At 52.6% G+C, this 19058-nt stretch overlaps 1 protein-coding gene across 2 annotated transcripts in view; it reads left to right on the top strand.

Annotated features, from left to right (window-relative positions):
* The window catches only part of KIF13B (kinesin family member 13B), a 139741-nt gene extending 122620 nt beyond the window's left edge, over window positions 1-17121 (top strand). The window contains exons 38-40 of one of the 2 annotated variants that reach the window (XM_045535585.1): window positions 8652-8714; window positions 11389-12031; window positions 13721-17121. In XM_045535585.1, the coding sequence (XP_045391541.1) occupies window positions 8652-8714; window positions 11389-12031; window positions 13721-13986 (972 nt within the window). In that variant the 3' untranslated portion in view covers window positions 13987-17121. The remainder of the gene's footprint in view (window positions 1-8651; window positions 8715-11388; window positions 12032-13720) is intronic. The other variant, XM_045535586.1, reaches the window with a different exon arrangement.
* Window positions 17122-19058: the final 1937 nt, after the last annotated feature.

Below are 19058 nucleotides of genomic sequence, written 5' to 3'. Positions count from 1 at the left end.
TTAAAACCATTGCTCTCTCCATTCCCCACCCATGATGAATGATATTAAAACTACTTCCTTTTAATGCATCCATCCCAGTTTAGTTTTGTTTCCTTCTCTGAAACTGTTATAAAGAAGGAACTCATGCCGTCCTACCCTCATATTTTCGTTGTTAGGTTAGGTGGCAGAGGGCACAAGTTGTGTAATGAAGAAATTATTATCATCAAAAAAATACTTTTAATCAGAGTGTCCTTGACATTTTCAGACGAGAATGTTCAGTTCCCTCCCTCATGCAAAGATACACAGACTCGTACCCACAGTGAAGCTCTAATGACAGCACAAACGCTTATTGACTTGTTCTTGGGAATCAGCAGGTTCTCAGATGAAGATGCTATTGTTTTCCTCTTATATTATATTTCAATGTTGTATATCAGATGGATTTGACAAGATTCTTGGATCTTGTAAGATGGAAGTTAGTTTATTCTGAAGGTTTAAAAACAAAGGTTATAATTCACAGAATCTTTTGGTTTGAACATATTCATAAAAGACTTTTCATTTCTCATATTTATGGAGATTTGTTTTTGTTTGTAATCAATTTCTGTCTGAGTTCCAGAAATGCAAAGAATACCGCACTGAAAGAGGTGGCAGCTGACAAAATTGCTGTCTTTGACCTTCTGATGCAAGTTTAGTAACTAATCTGGAAAATAATGAACTGCAATTAATGAAATCTGTACTCATATTCGAGTGTGTGTCTCAGACAGCACATAAAATAATTGGAAGAACTTCCTGCTCTCTAATTAGTCAGATTGAATTAATTTGGCATAATAGCTTTTTTCATGTATCAAGAAGTTTGTGTTCAGATGAAGCTATTTATGTATTTCAGAGTTAGGGACTCTAATAAATGGTGTCTTTGATTAATCTGGGGAATTAAAGAGTTAATGGCCAGATATCCACCATCAAAGGATATTTCCGGCCTGTGTTTATTTTAGTGTCCGTGGCTTTTGGTTAGGGCTGCTTTATCAACAGCAGGGGTGTTTTTCTCCTGTTTCTAACTGGCCTCACGTGTGGTAGGTAGATCGAGCCTTGAGTGGGGTGAACAGTGTTCTGCCATCTCTGGTTCGAATACTCGCATAATCCTCCTTTTCCCGTTACTGTGATTCTTGCATGTATCAAATGGGGAAGCAAGCACAAATACTAGTTCTTCTCTTGTACACAGGGGTGCTGTTTTAGGCTAGGCATACTTGGGCTTCCTTGATGAAACAAACTATATAATTGCTTCTCTTTGTGTCTTGAATAAGGGTTCATCATCCTAACTAACTAAAAGAAGAAAACAGATGTATGCCTTGTTTTGCAGCCTTCAGTTTCCCTTAATCATTCAGGATATTTTAAGAATCACATATATGAGCATTTTTCCTGTAATTCAGTACCGCCCATGATAGACGTCTATGGCTGGTGTGCTGTATTCACTGTCCTGAAGTCAACAGAGGGAAGTTGGCACAGTTTTTTTTTTTAATTCAAAGCAAATGATTTCTGTTCATTTGCTTTAGTGATGAATTCTTAGGCACTTCTAACACTATTAAAAGACTTTTATCTTTATTTTAGTTTTCTAAAATTACAACATTTTGCTGTCTAGCTTTGCTCCAGAAGTTTATAGGTAATATATTGACATACTCAGAGATACTAAGTTGGGCAAAGTTGTCTTCAGAGTCAGGTTTAGTAGCTGATGTAAAAAATAATGAATTGTAACTAAAACTCACTCCAGCAAATAAGACGATTCCTGAGAGAATGTAGGAGTCAACTGAAGGGCTCAGCTGCCCGTTTCCCAGGAAGGGGCGTTGCATACTTTAGCACTCTTCTCTGCACCAGGAGCCGGCAAACTTTTTGTAAAGGGGCAGATAGTAAATATTTTAGGATTTGCAGGCCATCTGGTCTTTGTACAAACTAGACAGTATTAAACAAATGAGTCTGGCTATGTTTCAATAAAACTTTATTTAATTTTCACATGTCATGAAGTATTTTTTGCTTTATTTCAACCATTAAGAATCTGAAAGCATTAGGAGGCCGAGACAGGAGGGTCACTGACCAGCCTGAGCAACATAGCAGTGAGACCGTGTCTCTATAAACAAAACAAAACAAGAATGTAAAAGCCATTTCTTAGCTCACAGGGCATACTAAGCACGTGACAGGCTGGATTGAGACCCTGTTTATTTATTTATTTTTTAAGAGGGTATCGCAGGCTGGAATGCAGTGGCAGGATCATAGCTCACTGCAGCCTCAACTCCTGGCCTCAAGTGAACCTCCCACCTCAGCCTCCCAGAGTGCTGGGATTACAAGTGTGAGTCGCCACACACGGCTTGAGACCCTGTCTTTAAGGTTTTTAGATTAACAAACATCTCTGATTTAAGTAAACATCTTTCATTCTTCATGGACACTCGAAAAACTAATAAGCATCATTTTGGATGAAGGGAAAATATATACATTTTATATAGATATATAAAATATTCTTACGTAAATATTTAAATTTTAACTATGTAGAAATTTTAAAAGTAAACTGGCTGGATTCTAAAAATCAGAAGCTATATCTTTTCTGGCAACTCCAGATATATTAATATGTAAAATTTTATTTATGTAATACTTAGAGTAAGTTAGACTAAGACATATCTAATATAATAAAAAGTCTGGATGGTGTTATTTTCTTTGATTCAGTGATCACATGATTCATTTGATGGGAGAAATGGGCCTTTTAGTTGTTTGTATAAGTAAAATAGGAATATTAGTGTTAGACCCTGAGTGTCTGTTTTTGATGAGCATAGAGGCTGTCTTTGCTTTTGCTCACATTGTATCCTGGCTCCTGACAGAATCCTTAGAGTATAGTAGGCACCTGCCACATATTTGTGAATGAGTAAATTAATAAAATCTCAGGTTCTTTGTTTGAAAGAAAATGGAATTAGTGTAACATCCTAGAATGGCTTTGGGACTAATAAACGCAATTAATTAGAACCTTTCGATTTCTAGATCAGATATAAGTATTGACTGTTTAAAATGTACTCACAGGAAGCTAATTTAGAAATATCTTGGGAGACAACACAGAAAATTCCAGTGATTATGACAACTACAATACTTCACAAGTACGCTGAGTGCTCACTGTGCCTGGCCCCATGCCAGGGGTTTCGTGTGTGTCATTTCAACAGCAAGGCCGAGTTAGACCAGCACTGTCCAGTAGAAATATAATGCAAGCCATGTGTGTAATTTAAAATTTTCTATTCGCCACATTTAAGGAAGTAAAAGGAAAACTGGTCATATTAACAATAAAGTTTATTTAACCCAGCATATTCACAATATTATCATATCAACCTATAATCAATGTAAAAAACTATTGAGACATTCCCATCCTTTTTTTTTAAATACAAAGTCCTCAAAATCAGGTGTGCATTTTACATTTCTAGCACATTGCAATTCAGATACTAAATTTCCGTCGGAAATACTTGATGTACATTTAGAATTCATAAAATTTACAGTTGAAAAGGAGATTCACATGCCCAGGCTGTTCCAAACATACTTAAAAGCACTTTAGTTGTTAACATTTTATTAATTAAGGAAAATGAAATTTCACTTGCTCAGTCCCATTCGCCCCATCTGACGTTCTCAGTGGCCACGCGTGGGCAGTGGCTGCCGAGTCGGATGATGCCGCGGACCGTGAGGCTCAGGCTGCAGAGCCTTGAGAGCAGGAGCTTGGCGACCTATACTCAGAGAGCAAAATTTAATGTGCAACTGTGATCGTAAGAGATTTCAGCTGTGCAATGGAACATAACCGAGTGTTCGTGTTTCTAGAATGAATGAATCAGTGCAGGGTTAGAAGCAGGGATGGGACAAGCAGGAAAATACACTGCACAGGACCCATCCAGGTTTCCTTGTCTGGCCCACGTGGGCCTTTCTCAGAAAATCGCCTCTAGGGAGTGGGGAATCATCAGTGACGGCTTTAAAGCGCGTGTGACAGATCTGCGTTTCGGAAGCTCCATCTGGCTGCAGTTGGGAAGGTAGATTTGCGGAGAATGAATCTGGAAGGCTCTGTTCAAGTGAGCACGAGGCCCTCATCAGGGAATGTGACATTGATCAGGAGTCCGAAGTCCCCTTCCCGTGCTGAGCACATGGATGCTGTGCGGCTCTGCTCGACAGGGGCGTGTGCCAGGCAGGGTGATGGTGGCTCAGGTGAGGACCAGCTGGTGGCCACCAGCCCGCCTCCCTAGGTGACATTGTTTAGAGAGTTCACGTGGATGGGGTCACCACGTGCAGATGTGCAAGCCCAGAGGTGATCGGGTTGTGACACAAGTTAGAGAGCCAGGTCACTCATTTAAAATAAAAAATATAACAGCCGGATGGATAAAGGTGCTGATGTCATCAGGGCCGGTACTCCGTCCAGCGCACCCGGCCACGAGGGGTGCCAGAGGGCCACTCCGGGAGCGTGTGTGGCCCCCGGAGCGCAGGCTGGTGCCCTTTCCTGCAAGCCAGACACCCGTCCCCGGTTAGCGGAACCTTTACAGAATGTCTCCAGATTAGGTTATTACTGAGTCTTGATCTTTAGGTAATTATACATGTCTGATCTTTATCCATCATGTGTTACTTTTATCAGAACATTTTCGAAGATTAGCAAGTATTTTGTTATCTGCTTGCTTTTGTTATGTTTTTCCCACGTGAGCAGCAGGAAAATGAAGAGGTGGCTACTGGTTATTGGTAGCAAAAAATACATCGTTCTTCTTGTGTTGTATATTCCCTTTAATAGTTTTGTATACTTATATTTAAATCACTGGTTTGTGTTGGGGAAAAAAAAGACTTAGAGGATTGTATTAATTTAGGCACCATTAAACATGATATTTAAGAATTTCTCAAATTCAGGGTAAGGAGTGATTATTAGGAAAGGTTTATTTTCGAACAGGAAGAAAAATGTATCAGAAAATTCAACGTTGGGGAAGTTTTAAAGTGATTGTGTTTTTCCCTGAGCGGATATCTCTCTTCCGTGTACCTACCCCATGCCCAAATTTCAGAGTGTCTTCTTTTCCAAATTCCTTGTAACTGTGCAATTCATTCTTCTTTGTGTCACTTGCTAAGTAATTGATGCATTTGTTTGTTTATTCATTCAACAAATGTTACCATTTTATGTAAGGAAATATAGGAGTGAACGAGACATCATCTCTACCCTTCAAAGAGCTTGAAGTTTAGAGAAGTTTCTTTTGAGCCCCATACATGGATGAATAGACCAGTGCAGGATGATGTTACAGATGCCGTCGTGTGTGGAGGGGGGGAGGGGGGAGGACGACAGGGTGAAGGGAGTGGGTATTGCTGCCTGCATAGCCTATCATGCAAGGCAAGGCGCAACCTCATGAAGATCTTGTATGTCATGCCAAGGAGTTAAAGTTTTATTCTTTTAGGTAGAGGGGTCTCCAAAATAGCTTTTATGCCAAATTAAGAAATTCTGAACTGATGTCCCCTATGTTCATGTGGCACGGGAAAGCCAGAGTTAAAAAATGGCAGGCTGTGATCGGAGAAGTTACCATCACCTTTACCTTGAAATATTCCGAAGCTGTTCTGTTGCCCATGAGCCACTCGTCTGTTCTGTTCCAGCAGTGCTCAGTAGACAGTGTGACGCGGCTTCAGCTGGCACCAGAGCACTTGGTCCTTTTCCATCCCTGCCACCAACTCATGGGGCAACGTGAGTGCCTTTAACCACCAAGTAAATGCTCTCCGAGCCTTGGTTCCTGTAGTGCGAAACGTGGATAATTACATTCACTTGCCTCACGGGACTTCTCCTTAATATTTATAGCTGCAAAATACTTCGCAGTCATTTCTATTAATAGTTACCAGATGTGTCGTAAGGATTAATGAACTTATGATCTGAAATGTTTTGAGCTCCTGAAATAGGAGGTGACTGTCTGCACAGGGGAAATGTAAAAGAGCATTAAAATGCAAGCGGTGCACACTTAGAAATCTGAGCTATTGCACATGAAGGACGAACGGCACGGTTAAGATCCCAGTGTGCTTTGTGGGTACACTGGGTACTCTTAATGAGGTCGCTGAACTCTGCACGGGCCGGTGCTCCGTCTCTGCACGCATGTGGCTGCACACACGTGCGCTTCCTGCCAGTATCACCGTCTGTCCTTCTCCCTGTCACTCGTGCTTCCTGGGCATTGTCTTTGACCCCAGCCTCCCGCAGCCAGTTCTTTGCAAGTGTTACATAGTCGCCTTCACGTCTCTGAACTTTAATTTCTCTTTCCTTTCCCTCTCATTGTCCACGTCCACGCTCTTATTAGCTGTTCACCCAATAGCTTCGTAATCGATCCCCCTCGGTTTAGTGTCTCCCTGTCCAAGAATTAATTTGAAAGCGTCGTTCTCGTCGCAGCCTCTTCCAGGGACCTGTGCTGGCTCTGCAGTCCCTGTGAAATCCAGCCCTGAGCTCACAAGGCCACTTCCAGACGGCCGTCCCTTTCTTCCCCCTGCCCAGTGCAGGGGGACTCTCGCTGCCCCGGGCCTAGACGAACCCGCAGCTCTTCTGCCATCCTGCGTTTGTGGTGCTACTCAGGGCCCCAAAATAAAATCTCTCTCGTGCAGGTATCCTAGAGCCCTTCTATGTAGGGTCCGTCTTCCCCTGAACCCTCTCTGCTCTCGAAGCTTCCGTTCTACTGTCTGTCACATTCCTTTGTTTTTATTGTCCCTCCCCCAGGTCAGGTTGTCTGTCCGTGGAGAACAAAACTCCTGCCTTTCTGATCTTTGTGTTGCCCGCCGGCAGCTGGTGCAGTGCCCTGTGCGTAGGAACACCTGACAAAGTCTTTGTTGTGCTGAGTTTATATGTTGAGAGGCAGAGCTAGTGTGGCAGCCGGTCCGATCCTTACATTTATTTCAGCAAAATATTTATTAGGCATTGACTGGATTTTTCTAATCACGCTGGGTCATAAAGGAGAGTGTCAATTGTTTCCACGCTCCACCAAGACTCACGTTGTTCAGGAAAGGGTCCATCCCAGGTGCATGACCTTACTGTTCCATCCTTGGTGGAGTTTTACATTTTTATGCTAAGAGCTAAGCTTCACCGTAGTGGAAACAGTTATTCCCCGATCTCATCTATTTTAAATGAGATCCAACTGAAGGATGCAAGTATTCTAGAATTTGAGCTTGAGAAACTTTTTTTTCCTGACTTTACTAAGAAATGTGCTCTGAACACCTTCCTATTTGTGGGGGACTTTAGATACTGGGGACAAAAAGACAGCGGCCCCCGTGTTGTGGGGCATTGGCATGGGGGGCCGGGGAGTGAGAGGGAGATCGGGCTGAGGGCTGCGAGAGAGCAGTGGGGAGACCCTTCTGGTCAAGGCGTGGTGGAGGCTCCCTTCCCTCTGGCAGCATCGAGCCCCTCCTGCTCTTTTCTTCCTAAAGCAGCCCCAGGGCGTGAGTCTAGAGGTCTAGTGGTGCCCTGGACTGAAACTCCAGGGACAGGGAGGACATCGGCAGTCCAGGCCTCGTCCCACAGGCTCTGTCTGGAAGGCCCTGACTCCACACGAGCCTCAGATGCCCCAGTGCACGCAGGGGCTTGCTTGGGGCGGGAACAAGGGCAAAGCACAGCCGTGGAGTGCTCACCTCTAGGCGGTCTCAGTGACATAATAGAGCAGCGACCGGCTCTTGTTCCCTGTGGACACAAAAAGAAAAAGCAGCAGCCCGTCTTGGGCTTGCTCTGCCAGAAGGGAGCCCTCTTTGGAGCTGAGCTTGTGAGGCCAGGCCCAGACGCCCGCAGCCGAGGGGACCCGTGAGGCTCCAGAGGGGGCGGAGCGGGCACGGGCCGAGTTGGCAGATTCCTGGTTTCCTCCCGAGGTGGCCATGGCTGCCTGGCCACACCGTGCCCGCTGCTGCCCTGTCGCAGTGAGCGGCCACGAGACGGCGTTTCGGTCCCTTCTGCCCCTCCTGCCCTTCCCTCCCCCTGGCCTGGCTGTCATTAGCCCTTGCGCTCTCTCCTTTCTGCTGTTTGTGAACCTCGTGTGCGTAAGTGGCAGAGTCCTTTCATGTGACGTTGGCCTGCAGCGTTAGTTCAGGCTCTTGCCCCCTCACCCTGCTCTGTCACTGGAATCTCCTTAACCAGTTTGCTTCCTTGGACTTGAAACATTTCTCCAAGGAATCCGCGTTCCACCACCCGCTCCGTCACTCTGGTCGCCAGCTGTCTTTTCTCGCTCAGGCATCTGGTTCCAGATGCCCACGGCCTCCGGCGACCCCCGCCTGCCCTGGCTCACGCATTGCTTGGGGCTTCCTCCTGCTCACTTCCTGGGACATCAAGGCATGGGTCAGCTTCTGCCTCCTGCCTGAAGTCTTTCCAGAGCTTTCCAGTCGCCGTCACTGCTCCATAGAAAGTCTTGTCGTGCTTGTCTGTACACGTGCGGCCCTTGATTAACCCGTGCGTGTGGATTAGTGATCGGAGCAGTGGCTTGTTCCCTGGCTGGGGCATAAGCCCCTTGCCGGGTTCCCCGCTTCTTGGAGGGTGTGGAGCCCTGGCATTGTGTGCCTGATGGGCAGTGACGTGTTCGAGTTCCGGAGAGTTGCGAGAGTTCTTCCTGCCAGCCCTGCAGTCCGTTCAGTGAAAACCTTCATCGTTGTCCCTGTTCTGTCACCCTTGAGCCCTCACCGTGCACTTGTCTTCCCAGCCCGTGCCCCGCATCATGGTGCAGTCTGCCTTCCCGGACGCCGGGGTGACCAGGATGGAGGAGGTGAGTCCGTCGGGCCTCAGGTCGCTGCCCCACATGCAGTGGGTGGCTCGGTGCAAAGACTGTGGAGTCCACACCTGCGGTTTTTTATTTCAGCGTTCCCGTTTTGATAATTAACTACAATATAGGTCACCGTCTTCTCCCTTTCTATTTTCCTTGTTACACTTTTCTATTTTCAACTTGTTAATCATATGATTGCTAAACTTTTAGGTGCTTGACTGCTAATACAGTCTGCTGCTTTAATAGCCCACTGCTAGGCAAAGGAGATTTCTATAAACAGAACAATCTCCCTCTTCTAAGTGTTTGCTTAATTCTCAGTTTTACATTTCATTCCAATTCATGATATCAGCGTGAAAAGACTAATGCTGAGCTGGGGAGAAAATAGTCTCTTATGATCTCCCACAGATCAACAGCACTTCTAATCTTATGAATAGCAAATCTATTTTCTCCCACTGTGCGTTCATTCTCTTAGGAAATGCTATATCTTCATAGGAAAATTTTCTTTATTAAAACAACAGCAACAAAGGCACGATAATTTGAAAGAATATTCAGACCTCTGTGAATTCACTCCCATTTAAAAGACACTTTCACTCCAGTGCATGCTTGGTGTTTGTGAACTTAAATCAGACAGTACTAAGCCCCCCCCTCGCCGGTCCCGTGAGTGGAGCTTGTCACTTTGCCGAGGCAGGTTGGAGACCCCCCCTCCCCCGGCCAGTGGGACGGTCAGAGCAGGGACCTGTTGCAGCTCATCGTGGTGGTTTCCTCAAGTCTGGGCTTTCGCAGAAGTCTCTGGAAATGTCTCTCTGAATGGTGAGGGTATAATCCAAAGATGGCAATGAGATTTCAACACACACATCGACTCCAGGCAGGTGGGCTCGGTGCCCGGGATGCCACTGTAGCCAGAGGCACATTCTGCCATCTGTGGTCTTTGTTGTCGTTGCAGATCTGACCCCTAATTCCTGCCTTTTCACTTACTGGGGAAATCCTTTACCTCTCCGGGCCACGTTGTAAAGTGAACGTGGCAACATGCCCTGCTCACCCTGTGTCCGTGACATGGAAGCACATGGGGTGGCACCTGTAAATGTAAGACAGTGTCACTGGATGGGCCCCCCTTGGGACTGGCCCAACCTGGCCCTGAGCAGCCAGTTGTTGACCTGGCCATGACCCGCCTCACCTGCTAGGGGAGTAGGAGACAGAAATTGTTTGAGGACCACAGTCACTGTTCAGATTCTAGACTCTCATAGATCCGTGTGTTTGTGTATTCTTCCCTGCGTGGTCAGTGATATTAAAACTAAAATAGGAGAGAATAAATGAAACACGTACAAGCTGCAAAAGAAAAATGATTGAAGGATTGCCTAATCTTTTAGAGTATTTATGCTGGTGACAGTTATTGATCTATTGGATAGAGTAAATTTTGCAGCCTAGAGATCTATCACCAAAATGGGCTGTTAATCTCAGGAGGGGCCGTTAATTTCATACCCTGAAAGTGCGCCTTGTGGGGAGAAGGGGGCTCTGGAAACAGGAATATAAATGACAGTTCACGGGAACATGCATGATTTATCAGGCTGCTGAGGTAAGCCAAGTAACTGTAAGAGACTTATAGATCTCAGCTGTTTCCCAGTTCAAATAAATCCTGTATTTCAAATGGAAAATGACCATTCCTGTAATATAAATAATTTTTCCGTAAATATTGGAAAACATATTTCTTCTTCTGAACAGCAGCCCTGTCCACCCAAGCATCCCTGTTCCCCGCTCCTGCCTCCCGTTTCCCTGTCACTTTCCCTGTCACTGTGACCAGGGAATAGGGAGACAATCCGCAGCCTCTTCACACGGCTGTCGTGGTAAACGCACCTTGCACACGCCTCAGGAACGGTAGGATTTAGATGGGTGATGGCTTTTGTCACCCCCCCATAAGCCGTGGACTTTGTGTGTGTGTCCTCTGCCCGGGTGACTCAGAGGGACATGAGGGGGCGAGGCCATGGGGGGCGGCTGCTCCCTGTCTGCAGGGTCGGAGGCCCCCTGAGCCCTGACGTGGGAGCAGCTTCCACAGCAGCCACAAAAGTGGCCTCTCAGAGAAGGGGCCAGGGCCTGCGGGGAGCCTCTGTCCCCCTCCTCGTCCACCTGGCTCCTAGCAGGAGGGCCCAGGCGCTCTCAGATCCTCCGATGAGGTCATCGTTGTGATTTTTGCCAGAGAACAGAGCTGTCCTGGCCTCTTCGGTGACTCTCTCAGTGTCCTTGTGAGCTTGGCGGTGGGCAGGGGGTCTGGGCCCCTGGGCTCAGTGTGGGCGGGCGGGAGGCTGCGATGGGCAGCGGGGTGGAGTGTGCCCCTGCTGTGTGCACCCTCTGTGGAAGGGCCTTTGGTCTGTCCTACCACACTGCCCCTGCGTGGCGGGCGCTGGAGTCTCTGTTCCGAGTGAAAGGGGAGGAAGTGGACAGGCAGGGGCTGTGGCCCGTGGCTTGGCAGCTCTGGCACAGGCACAGCCCGCCCGGCACACGTAGCCCCTCGGCATGTGGCCCTTGCAGAGCCAGGGTCATGCAGACACAAGCAGGGAAAGCCAGGCCCGGGGCTCCGTGCAGGCAAAGCTGCGGGGTGTCAGCCGCACCCCCCGTTTGGATTCTGCGGGCACCGAGTGGCTGGCTGTCACTTCTAAGCCGATCTGCTTCCCCTGTCCCGCAGGCTCAGCCGGAGAGCGTGGCTGCTGGCGCGGCCCCCGAGGTGCTGGTGCAGGTGGCGGTCCCCGCAGCGAGGATCTGCGACAAGCCAGCTAAAGTGCCTTCCCCGCCGCCTGTCCCCACGGCCACTCCGAGCCCGGAGGGGCAGGACGGGCCCCCCAGCCCCTTGAGCGAGGCCTCGAGCGGGTACTTCTCCCACAGCGTCTCCACCGCCACGCTGTCCGACGCCCTCGGCCCCGGCCTGGACGCCGCGGCCCCGGCTGGGGGCCCCGCACCCGGCGGCCAGGCCGAGACCCCGCTGCCGCCCGCCGCCCGGCCGCCCGGCCCGGGGCCCGACGCGGCGCCCGCGTCCCCGTTCCGCGTGCGCAGGGTGCGCACGGCCGAGCTGCAGTCCTTCTCGCGCATGCTGAGCGCCGACGCCGGGCCCGCCGCGGTGGCCCCGGGGGACGCGCTGGTCGCCGGGGCCCAGCCCCTGGGAAGGCCGGACGTCGCGTCGGATTCCGAGGAAGGCGACGAAGTCCCCGAGTGGCTCAAAGAGGGGGAGTACGTCGCCGTGGGCACCAACAAGCTGGGCATCGTGAGATACATCGGGCCCACGGACTTCCAGGAGGGGACGTGGGTCGGCGTGGAGCTGGACTTGCCTGCAGGTGAGCCCACCTGTCTGGGACAGGTGTCGCGTCCGGCTGCCCGTGGGAAAGCGCTGGGGACTTGCCGTGTGTCCTGGGCATGTCCCTTGGCCTCTCTCAGCCTCCCAGCCAGGCTGGTCTCAAAATCAGGAATTTCTGCAGGATAAGGGTTTTTTAAGGCTTGTAAGTATAAGGTTCACTTTTTTTGCTTCCTTAAATTTCTCAGAAAGCCAAGATAGTTATCGAAGATTACAGTGACTTTGGTAATGACTTTTTAACATCCCAGGGGGTCTTCAGGGCTGGCGTGCGGCCTGGTGGGTGCCGCCGTGGAGTGGGGAGGTGCCCGAGCGTTAGGAGTGGGCTTCCTGCAGGCCCCGCCTGGGGTGCTCTGGCCCCAGCTGCAGACCTGGCCGCGCCCCTATGGCCCCTGTCTCTGGTCCCACAGGCTTAGCTGTGAAGTCAACTCTTTGTCTTTAAAAATAATTCGGCAGAGAATAGCTTGAATTGGAAGTGGTTCTACAAGATTAATGTAGCACAGGCTGGAAAAAGTTTTTAAATCCATTTCTGATGAAATGCAAAGGGGAATTTGGAAGGAAGTTTACCTCTGCAGTTGAACGCAACAGTTAAAGGGCAATTAGCCAGTAATTTAATTCTTCCAACAAGCAATCATTAAGCACCTACTGTGTTCCAGTGACTATTTTAGATTCCAGGATACCTTGGTGAGCAAGACAGGAGTCCCTGATTTAACTGGGTTTTTACTTTAGAGAGGAGAAAGTGACTAAGAAAACGAACAGACAAATAAAATTTTGATGGTAATAAATGCTATGAGGAACATAAATAAAATGGGGTGGGGGGTAGAGGATGGCAGGTGTAGGGAGGGCCTTAAATAACCAGAGACATGCAGGATGTGGAGGAGGAGATAGGGTGGGGCCAGGCTCCCGAGTGTGCGGGCCCAGAGGCGGGGGCTTTTGCGGCCCTGGTACGGAGTCAGGTGATTGGCGAAGCTCACCTTTATGGAGCAAGGGGCAGAAGTGGAGGCAGGAAGGCTGTCTCAGAGGTCCAGGCGGAAACGGCAGTGGCTCGGCCAGTAGGAGTGGGTGTGGAGACAGGTGGTTAGAGTTGCGGAAGATGGGAAGGTGCAGCCAGCAGGGCTAAGGGGTTGGACATAGAACGTTCAGGAAGGAAAGAGTCAAGGATCGTTCCTGAGTGGCGAGAGCCGCAGGGCAGACTGTGGGACGACTGGCTGAGTTGGACAAGCCCGAAGGCAGCGGGTAAGGGGTGGCGTCTTGAGCTCTGTTGGGCACAGAGGAGAGTCTGGGGTGCAGAGAGCCTGTGGGTGCAGGCATGTCTGGGAGGCCACAGGGCCCACGTGTGTGTCCGGGGCTGAGCTTGGATCACGGGAGAGGGTCTGACCTGGGCTTCCGCTCAGCCCTCCCCAGGGCCTGTCACCTCACACCTGGGGCTGCAGGACTGTGGGGTGTCCCTCCCTGGCAGCCACTGCTGGCTGTTACAGGAGACAGTCACCCTGTGTGCTGGCCACATTCAGTCCCTGCTAGACAGTGGCCAGGGCCCGCGAGCCGCCTACCTGGGGCCAGCGCTTAGCGGGGTCCCCGAGGTGGCAGTGAGGGGGACACAGCCTCTGCAGAGGAGGGGGCGCAGGGCGGCACTCAGCCGGGTCACCCTCCACATCACCTCTTCCTGTCCCCGCAGGGAAGAACGACGGCTCCGTGGGCGGGAAGCAGTACTTCCGCTGCAGCCCGGGCTACGGGCTGCTGGTGAGGCCGGGCCGGGTGCGCAGGGCCGCGGGCGCGGCGAGGAGGCGCAGCGCGGGGACCAGGCTGCAGGGCGCCCCCGAGCCCCGCCGGAGCGCCACCCTCTCAGGCTCCGCCACCAACCTGGCCTCGCTGACGGCCGCCCTGGCCAAGGCTGACAGGAGCCGTAAGAACCAGGAGAACCGGAAATCCTGGGCCAGCTGAGCCGGCGCCCCGGGAGCACGTGCCGGAGGGAGCCCTGCGGTGACAGCGCCGGAACCGGCGCCGCGGGCCCCTCCCTGGGGGGCTGGGCAGCGGATGCTTTTTGCACATTGCAGGGCTGGTGACCTCCCGGTTTCCCGTCCTCCCTGGGCCTCTGGAAGCTTTGTTTCCTCGCTACCCAGAGGATGAGGGGGCACCTCGGCCTCCCCGGGTGGGGGTCGCAGGGTCCAGGCGCCCACAGGGGTCATGGGATTGTGGGAGTGAGGCCCCAGGTGGCACGAGGCCCGGCCACCTCCCTGCGTGCCTGTGCCTTGGGCTTTCGTTTCTCTTTCCTATTTGTCTATTCTGGTGACCCCAGGAATGTCGTAATTTAAACCTTAACCCTAACTAGTGCCTTTCGCCAAGCCCACCCTGACCTCCTGGCTGGCGCCTCAGGCCCCCAGTAACAGTCCCCTAAGTGCCTGTGGCCTCCCAGGGCTCCTGGCCAAGGCCCTGTGCACCCCGAGTGGGGGCTGTGGCCTGCGCCCCGCTCCTGCCGCGCTCCTCTGACAGGGTTTCTTAGAGTGTCTTTGGGGGTGTTCTGGCGTCTCTACACCTGGAAAGTCTTTTCTGTTTGCCATTTATTCCCTTAACAGAATGCTTGGAATATATTTATTTATATTTATTTTTTCAAAACCTGAAATCATTTGCAAGCCACAATCGTCTGCCTGGGTGCGTGTGGCCCGGGGCCTGCTGTGCACGTCACCAGCCTCTGTCACCGCTTGGGAGCTGGTGCCTCCTGCCCTGGGTGGGGGTTCCCGGGGCAGCCAGAGGATGGAGCCCCCTCCTCCTGTCCCTCTGCTGCAGGTGCCCCCGGCCTCGCTCTGACGTAGATGAAAGCAAACACTTGGGGGGTTGCCTTGCTGTGCTTCCGTAGTCGGTGACGAAGCTAGAGGCACTTACTGCCTTATCTGGTGCAATTGTGGCTTCTGGGAAGGTGCTTAGTCCATTTTAGCTTCTTGGCAATTCCCCAGCCCTGACCCCCTGACCCCCACCCGGGGGACGGGGCTCGGCCGGGGGCCGTGGAGGGAGAGCCCGTCCTGGTTTTCTCTTGGTCCTCGCCGCAGCCGTGCCCAGCCGCCAGGTGCCCGGGCTGTCTGCGAGAGGCGCTGCCTGACAGTCCTGGGCCGCCCGCTGCCACAGTGCTGGGGACAGGAGCCCTGCTTGAGGATCCGCACAGGCAGTCTCGGTGCCCGTTTCCGGTCCTGACGTTGAGGCGACACTAGAAAGCTCTGCTGCGGAATCCTGGTTCTCTGCGGACTTGACGCTCCTCCCAGGAAGCACTGCTGGGCTCCCTGTCTCTGGCTGGGGCCGCCTGCCTGGTGGCCCCTGAGGACACCAGAGTGTCCCCCCAGCACCTGCAGCCCCCAGCCGGCTCAGGAGCAGACAGGAGCCCCTGCTCGGTGTCATGAGTCCGGCCTCACGTGCGCTCAGACTTCATTTTGTCCAGAATCCAGCCCTGACCATCGCCAGGAGGGGTGGTCTCCCTGGCGGGCCCCACAGCTGCCTTGGGTGCCCTGTGCTGGGCAGCGCCCGGCTGGGAGTGCGTGGCTCTCTCCCTCCCCAGTGGCAGGGCCAGACACAAGGGGCCCAGCAGGAAGGATCCTGCCCCAGCCCAGTCTGGGACACTGCCACCCTGGTGCCCCATCAGCTCCGACCCCGCAGATGTCCCTGACCCACGAGGGCAGATGAGGCAGCCTCCCGAAGACGGCACCGCAGCAGGGACTGGCAGGGGTGTGCGTGTTGCTGTCCTGCCTCCTTCTGCACTGTGACCTGCATGATCCTTAGGGCTGGAGGGAGGCACTGACCGAAGGACTCACTGCAAGGTGCGCACGGGGTCACTGTCGCCGCCCACTGCCTGCCTGGGCAGCCCGGCTCGACTCCAGCCCTGCTCTGCCAGATGACCGGCGGGGCTGTTGGGGGGCAGCCGCCCTGCCTGCCTTCCCGCTTCTTGGTGCAAACTGATGGGAACCTGCAGCCAGGAAAGCGGGGACATCACCGCAGCAGTAAGCCCCGCCAGCCTGGGCCCAGCGTGGAGCGGGCGGCAGGTGCAGTCTTGAGGGTGGGGTGGGCGCCGCTTCCTCCATCTTCCCTTCTGCCTCACTGGCTGCAGACCCAACTTAGAGCGTCCGCCCTGGGACTTTCTCGATGCCGTTCTTAGAGGGCCCCAGGCTTACAGCAGCTCGGGGACACTTCCTGGGGCCTCTGCCTGCCACTCTGCATGCCCAGGGCCACCACCAGCCCTGCCACCTCCCACGTGGCCCTCAGGCCCTTATGAAGGACAGAGGCACAAGGGTAGAAAGGCCCATTCCCACCCTGGGGACTGCGTCAGGTCAGGGGATGGGCGTGTAACCGGCGTCCCTGGTGCCCAGGCCTGACCCGGGGAGCAGCCGGGCACCGGTGAGGAGGGGGAGGCATTTTGGGGCCCACCAGGTCGGGCCTTGTGTGTTCAGTGAGAGAGTTGAGCTGGGAACGTGACTGCTGTGGCGTCTGAAAGGCTGAGGTGCCCCCCACCCCAAACTACTCCCTGGCATTTCCCCCTCTTGCCTTAAAAGCTCCGTGAATGTGAAATGGTCCAGAAGTCCTGAGTGTTTCCTTTCCTCGCGGAGACTCGCCCTGCCTGCGTGCACGCGTGTGCTAGGTGTTTAGGTCCCCCCTACCCACGGTGGCCGGTCCCCAGGGCCGGCTAGATGGGAGTGTCCCACTGTAGTGCCTTAGCCGCGGGGACTGGCGTGTGGCCTGTGCTTCACGCCTGTCACCGCCGATTGTACCCAAAAGCATCTTCCTCCCGGCAAAGTCTCTGGTGCCTTCCTGGTGGGCTGCTGACCCTAATGGTGTTGGGAGGGTCTTAGGACATCTCTGTGTGGATGTTTGTAAATATGATGGGTTCACGTTTAAAGAAGTGACTTGGATTCCGGGATTATATTGATTTGGTACACGTTAAATGGGAGTTCAGATATCCAAAGACTGTAATGAACTGTACAGACTTCAGTGATTTGTGTCGTATAATGAACTAAACCACTGTAATTTTTGTACCATATAAGCCTTTCCAGCAAATGACCAACAGCTTCGAAATAAAACCACGTGATTTCTTGCCTATGTCTGGGTCAGTCTTGTTGCTCCACTGTGACACTGGGGTGTTTGGGCTCATTGCAGACTGTCCCCCCGTCATGGCGTGGCCTTGTTCTCAGTGACGAGGGGCTTTTCAAGGTTGAGACTGGAAGAGGGAGGTTCGGGGAGCAGTAGCAGCGAGTGCGTTCCCCAACCCATGTGCTGCCCGGCGGCTGAGCTGTGCACGATTTGGACCAAGGAGGCCAGGAGGCCCCGCGGAGTCCTTGGCCAGTCTCTGAGGCTGGTTTAGACGTCAGCCCCTTGCAGAAGCTGAGAACCAACAGGCACTTTCTGGGGCCCGAAGAGCCCAGGTAATCAGAGCTTCTGGGCTAGCTGGGAGACAGGTGGCCTGGGAGGGGCCGTCCCCAGCTCTCAGGCAGGGCCCCACTCTCTGCCCTGACCTGCGTGACAGTCTCCACACTGGACCTCCCTGTCTCTTTCCACTATATAGAACTGGAAGCTTCCGTAACGAGGTGTTTCAAGAAGAGAGGATTGTGGTTGTGGCCAGCAGGTAGGGCCTGGGCCTCACTGCCATCTGTCCCGCTCTGTGCCCAGCGTGGGTGTGGAACAGTGCTGAGGGTGGCAAGGCCGGCCTTTGAGCCGGGGACGATGGGCAGCCTGCCTTTGATAGGCCTGTGGAGTCCCACTCACGGCCAGGGAACACAGCCCAGCACCAGCGAGGGACACGGGTGGCTGGCGTACATCCCCACGAGGATGCAGCCTCGCTTTCTTCCCTGTGCCAGCCGTCCACTCGGCCCTTGTCTGATCCCAAACACGCTTGCAAATGCTGCGGCCACTCGGCGGGCTGAACTGGGGTGGCCATCAATCAGAACACATCTCAGCGGGACTTGTTTATATTCATAAGCACAGAAGAGTTCAGAGATACGTGCTGCCAAATAATGACAGAAATTTGGCAGCCAGGAGTTGCCCTGCTCTGAATGAGGCAGGAATCTGAAAGTAGAATAGATCTAGCTCCTAGGATAGATCTTATTTTTCAAGCTGCTGCTCTCTTGCAACTCAATGAGATGTCTTTTGTTTGCATAAGGCTGTGGGGTTTCTAGTTGCTCAGACTCTGAAATGGGCTTTAGTGGATGTCACATTTCATTAATTCATTCGTTCACTGTCCCTCAACGCACGTTTGCATACAGATCCAGCGCCTGGCCTCGAGGAGCGTGTGGTCCAATGGAAACAAGCCACCCTGGTGGGTTCCACGACAGGTGACCGTGCAGTGCCCTGGGGCACACGGGAGGGGCACGCAGCCAGAGGGGGTTGAGGAAGGTGGCCCTAGAAGGTGCTCGGAGAGGACACGGGAGCTGGTGAAGGGGCAGCTGGGGAGACGTCCAGGCCCGGTGCCTGTGGAGGATGGCTGGGTGTGGCATGGCACTGAAGGCTCTACTGCGTCAGTAGAAAGAGCAATTTTGGGTCACGTAAGAGGAGCACAGGGTGGGGACGTCCTCTGTGTGGGCCCTGCCCCCCCCCCCACCTCCCAGCCCGCCCGCCCGCCTCCACTTGGCAACTTCCATGGGGTTTGGGGCAGCTTAAGAGTTTGCAGAGTCTATTCTAATTACGTACGCTGAGAAGACAAAAAGGGCCCTTCTTAGGTTTTTCTCGGAGAAGTCTAATGGATTCCAGAGTCTATTGATGTGAAAGGGAAGCCTTTAAAGAAAACCAAGTAACGAAGCTTCAGCTTTTATTATTTCGTTTTTTTACTGCTGAAGGTGAGGCCCCAGGAGAGAGCACTCTTAAGAAAATAAGGCTCAGGGTGTGGCCCGGAATGGAGACGCGGAGCTGCGTGGAATTTAGGGTGAGTCGGGGCTGTGTTCGCAGTGGGTGGGTACGTGCTAGGGGCCTGCTGGTCTCAGCCCCATTCAGGGACAGCACGGCGGGAGGCGGGGGCAGTGAGTGGGCAGGGTGGTGCTCGCAGT

This window comes from Lemur catta, chromosome 22 (assembly GCF_020740605.2).
Source record: "Lemur catta isolate mLemCat1 chromosome 22, mLemCat1.pri, whole genome shotgun sequence".
In the NCBI taxonomy this organism is placed as follows: domain Eukaryota; kingdom Metazoa; phylum Chordata; class Mammalia; order Primates; family Lemuridae; genus Lemur; species Lemur catta.
Note: the sequence above shows the minus strand (reverse complement) of the source record. Positions and strands in the feature narration are given on the sequence as shown.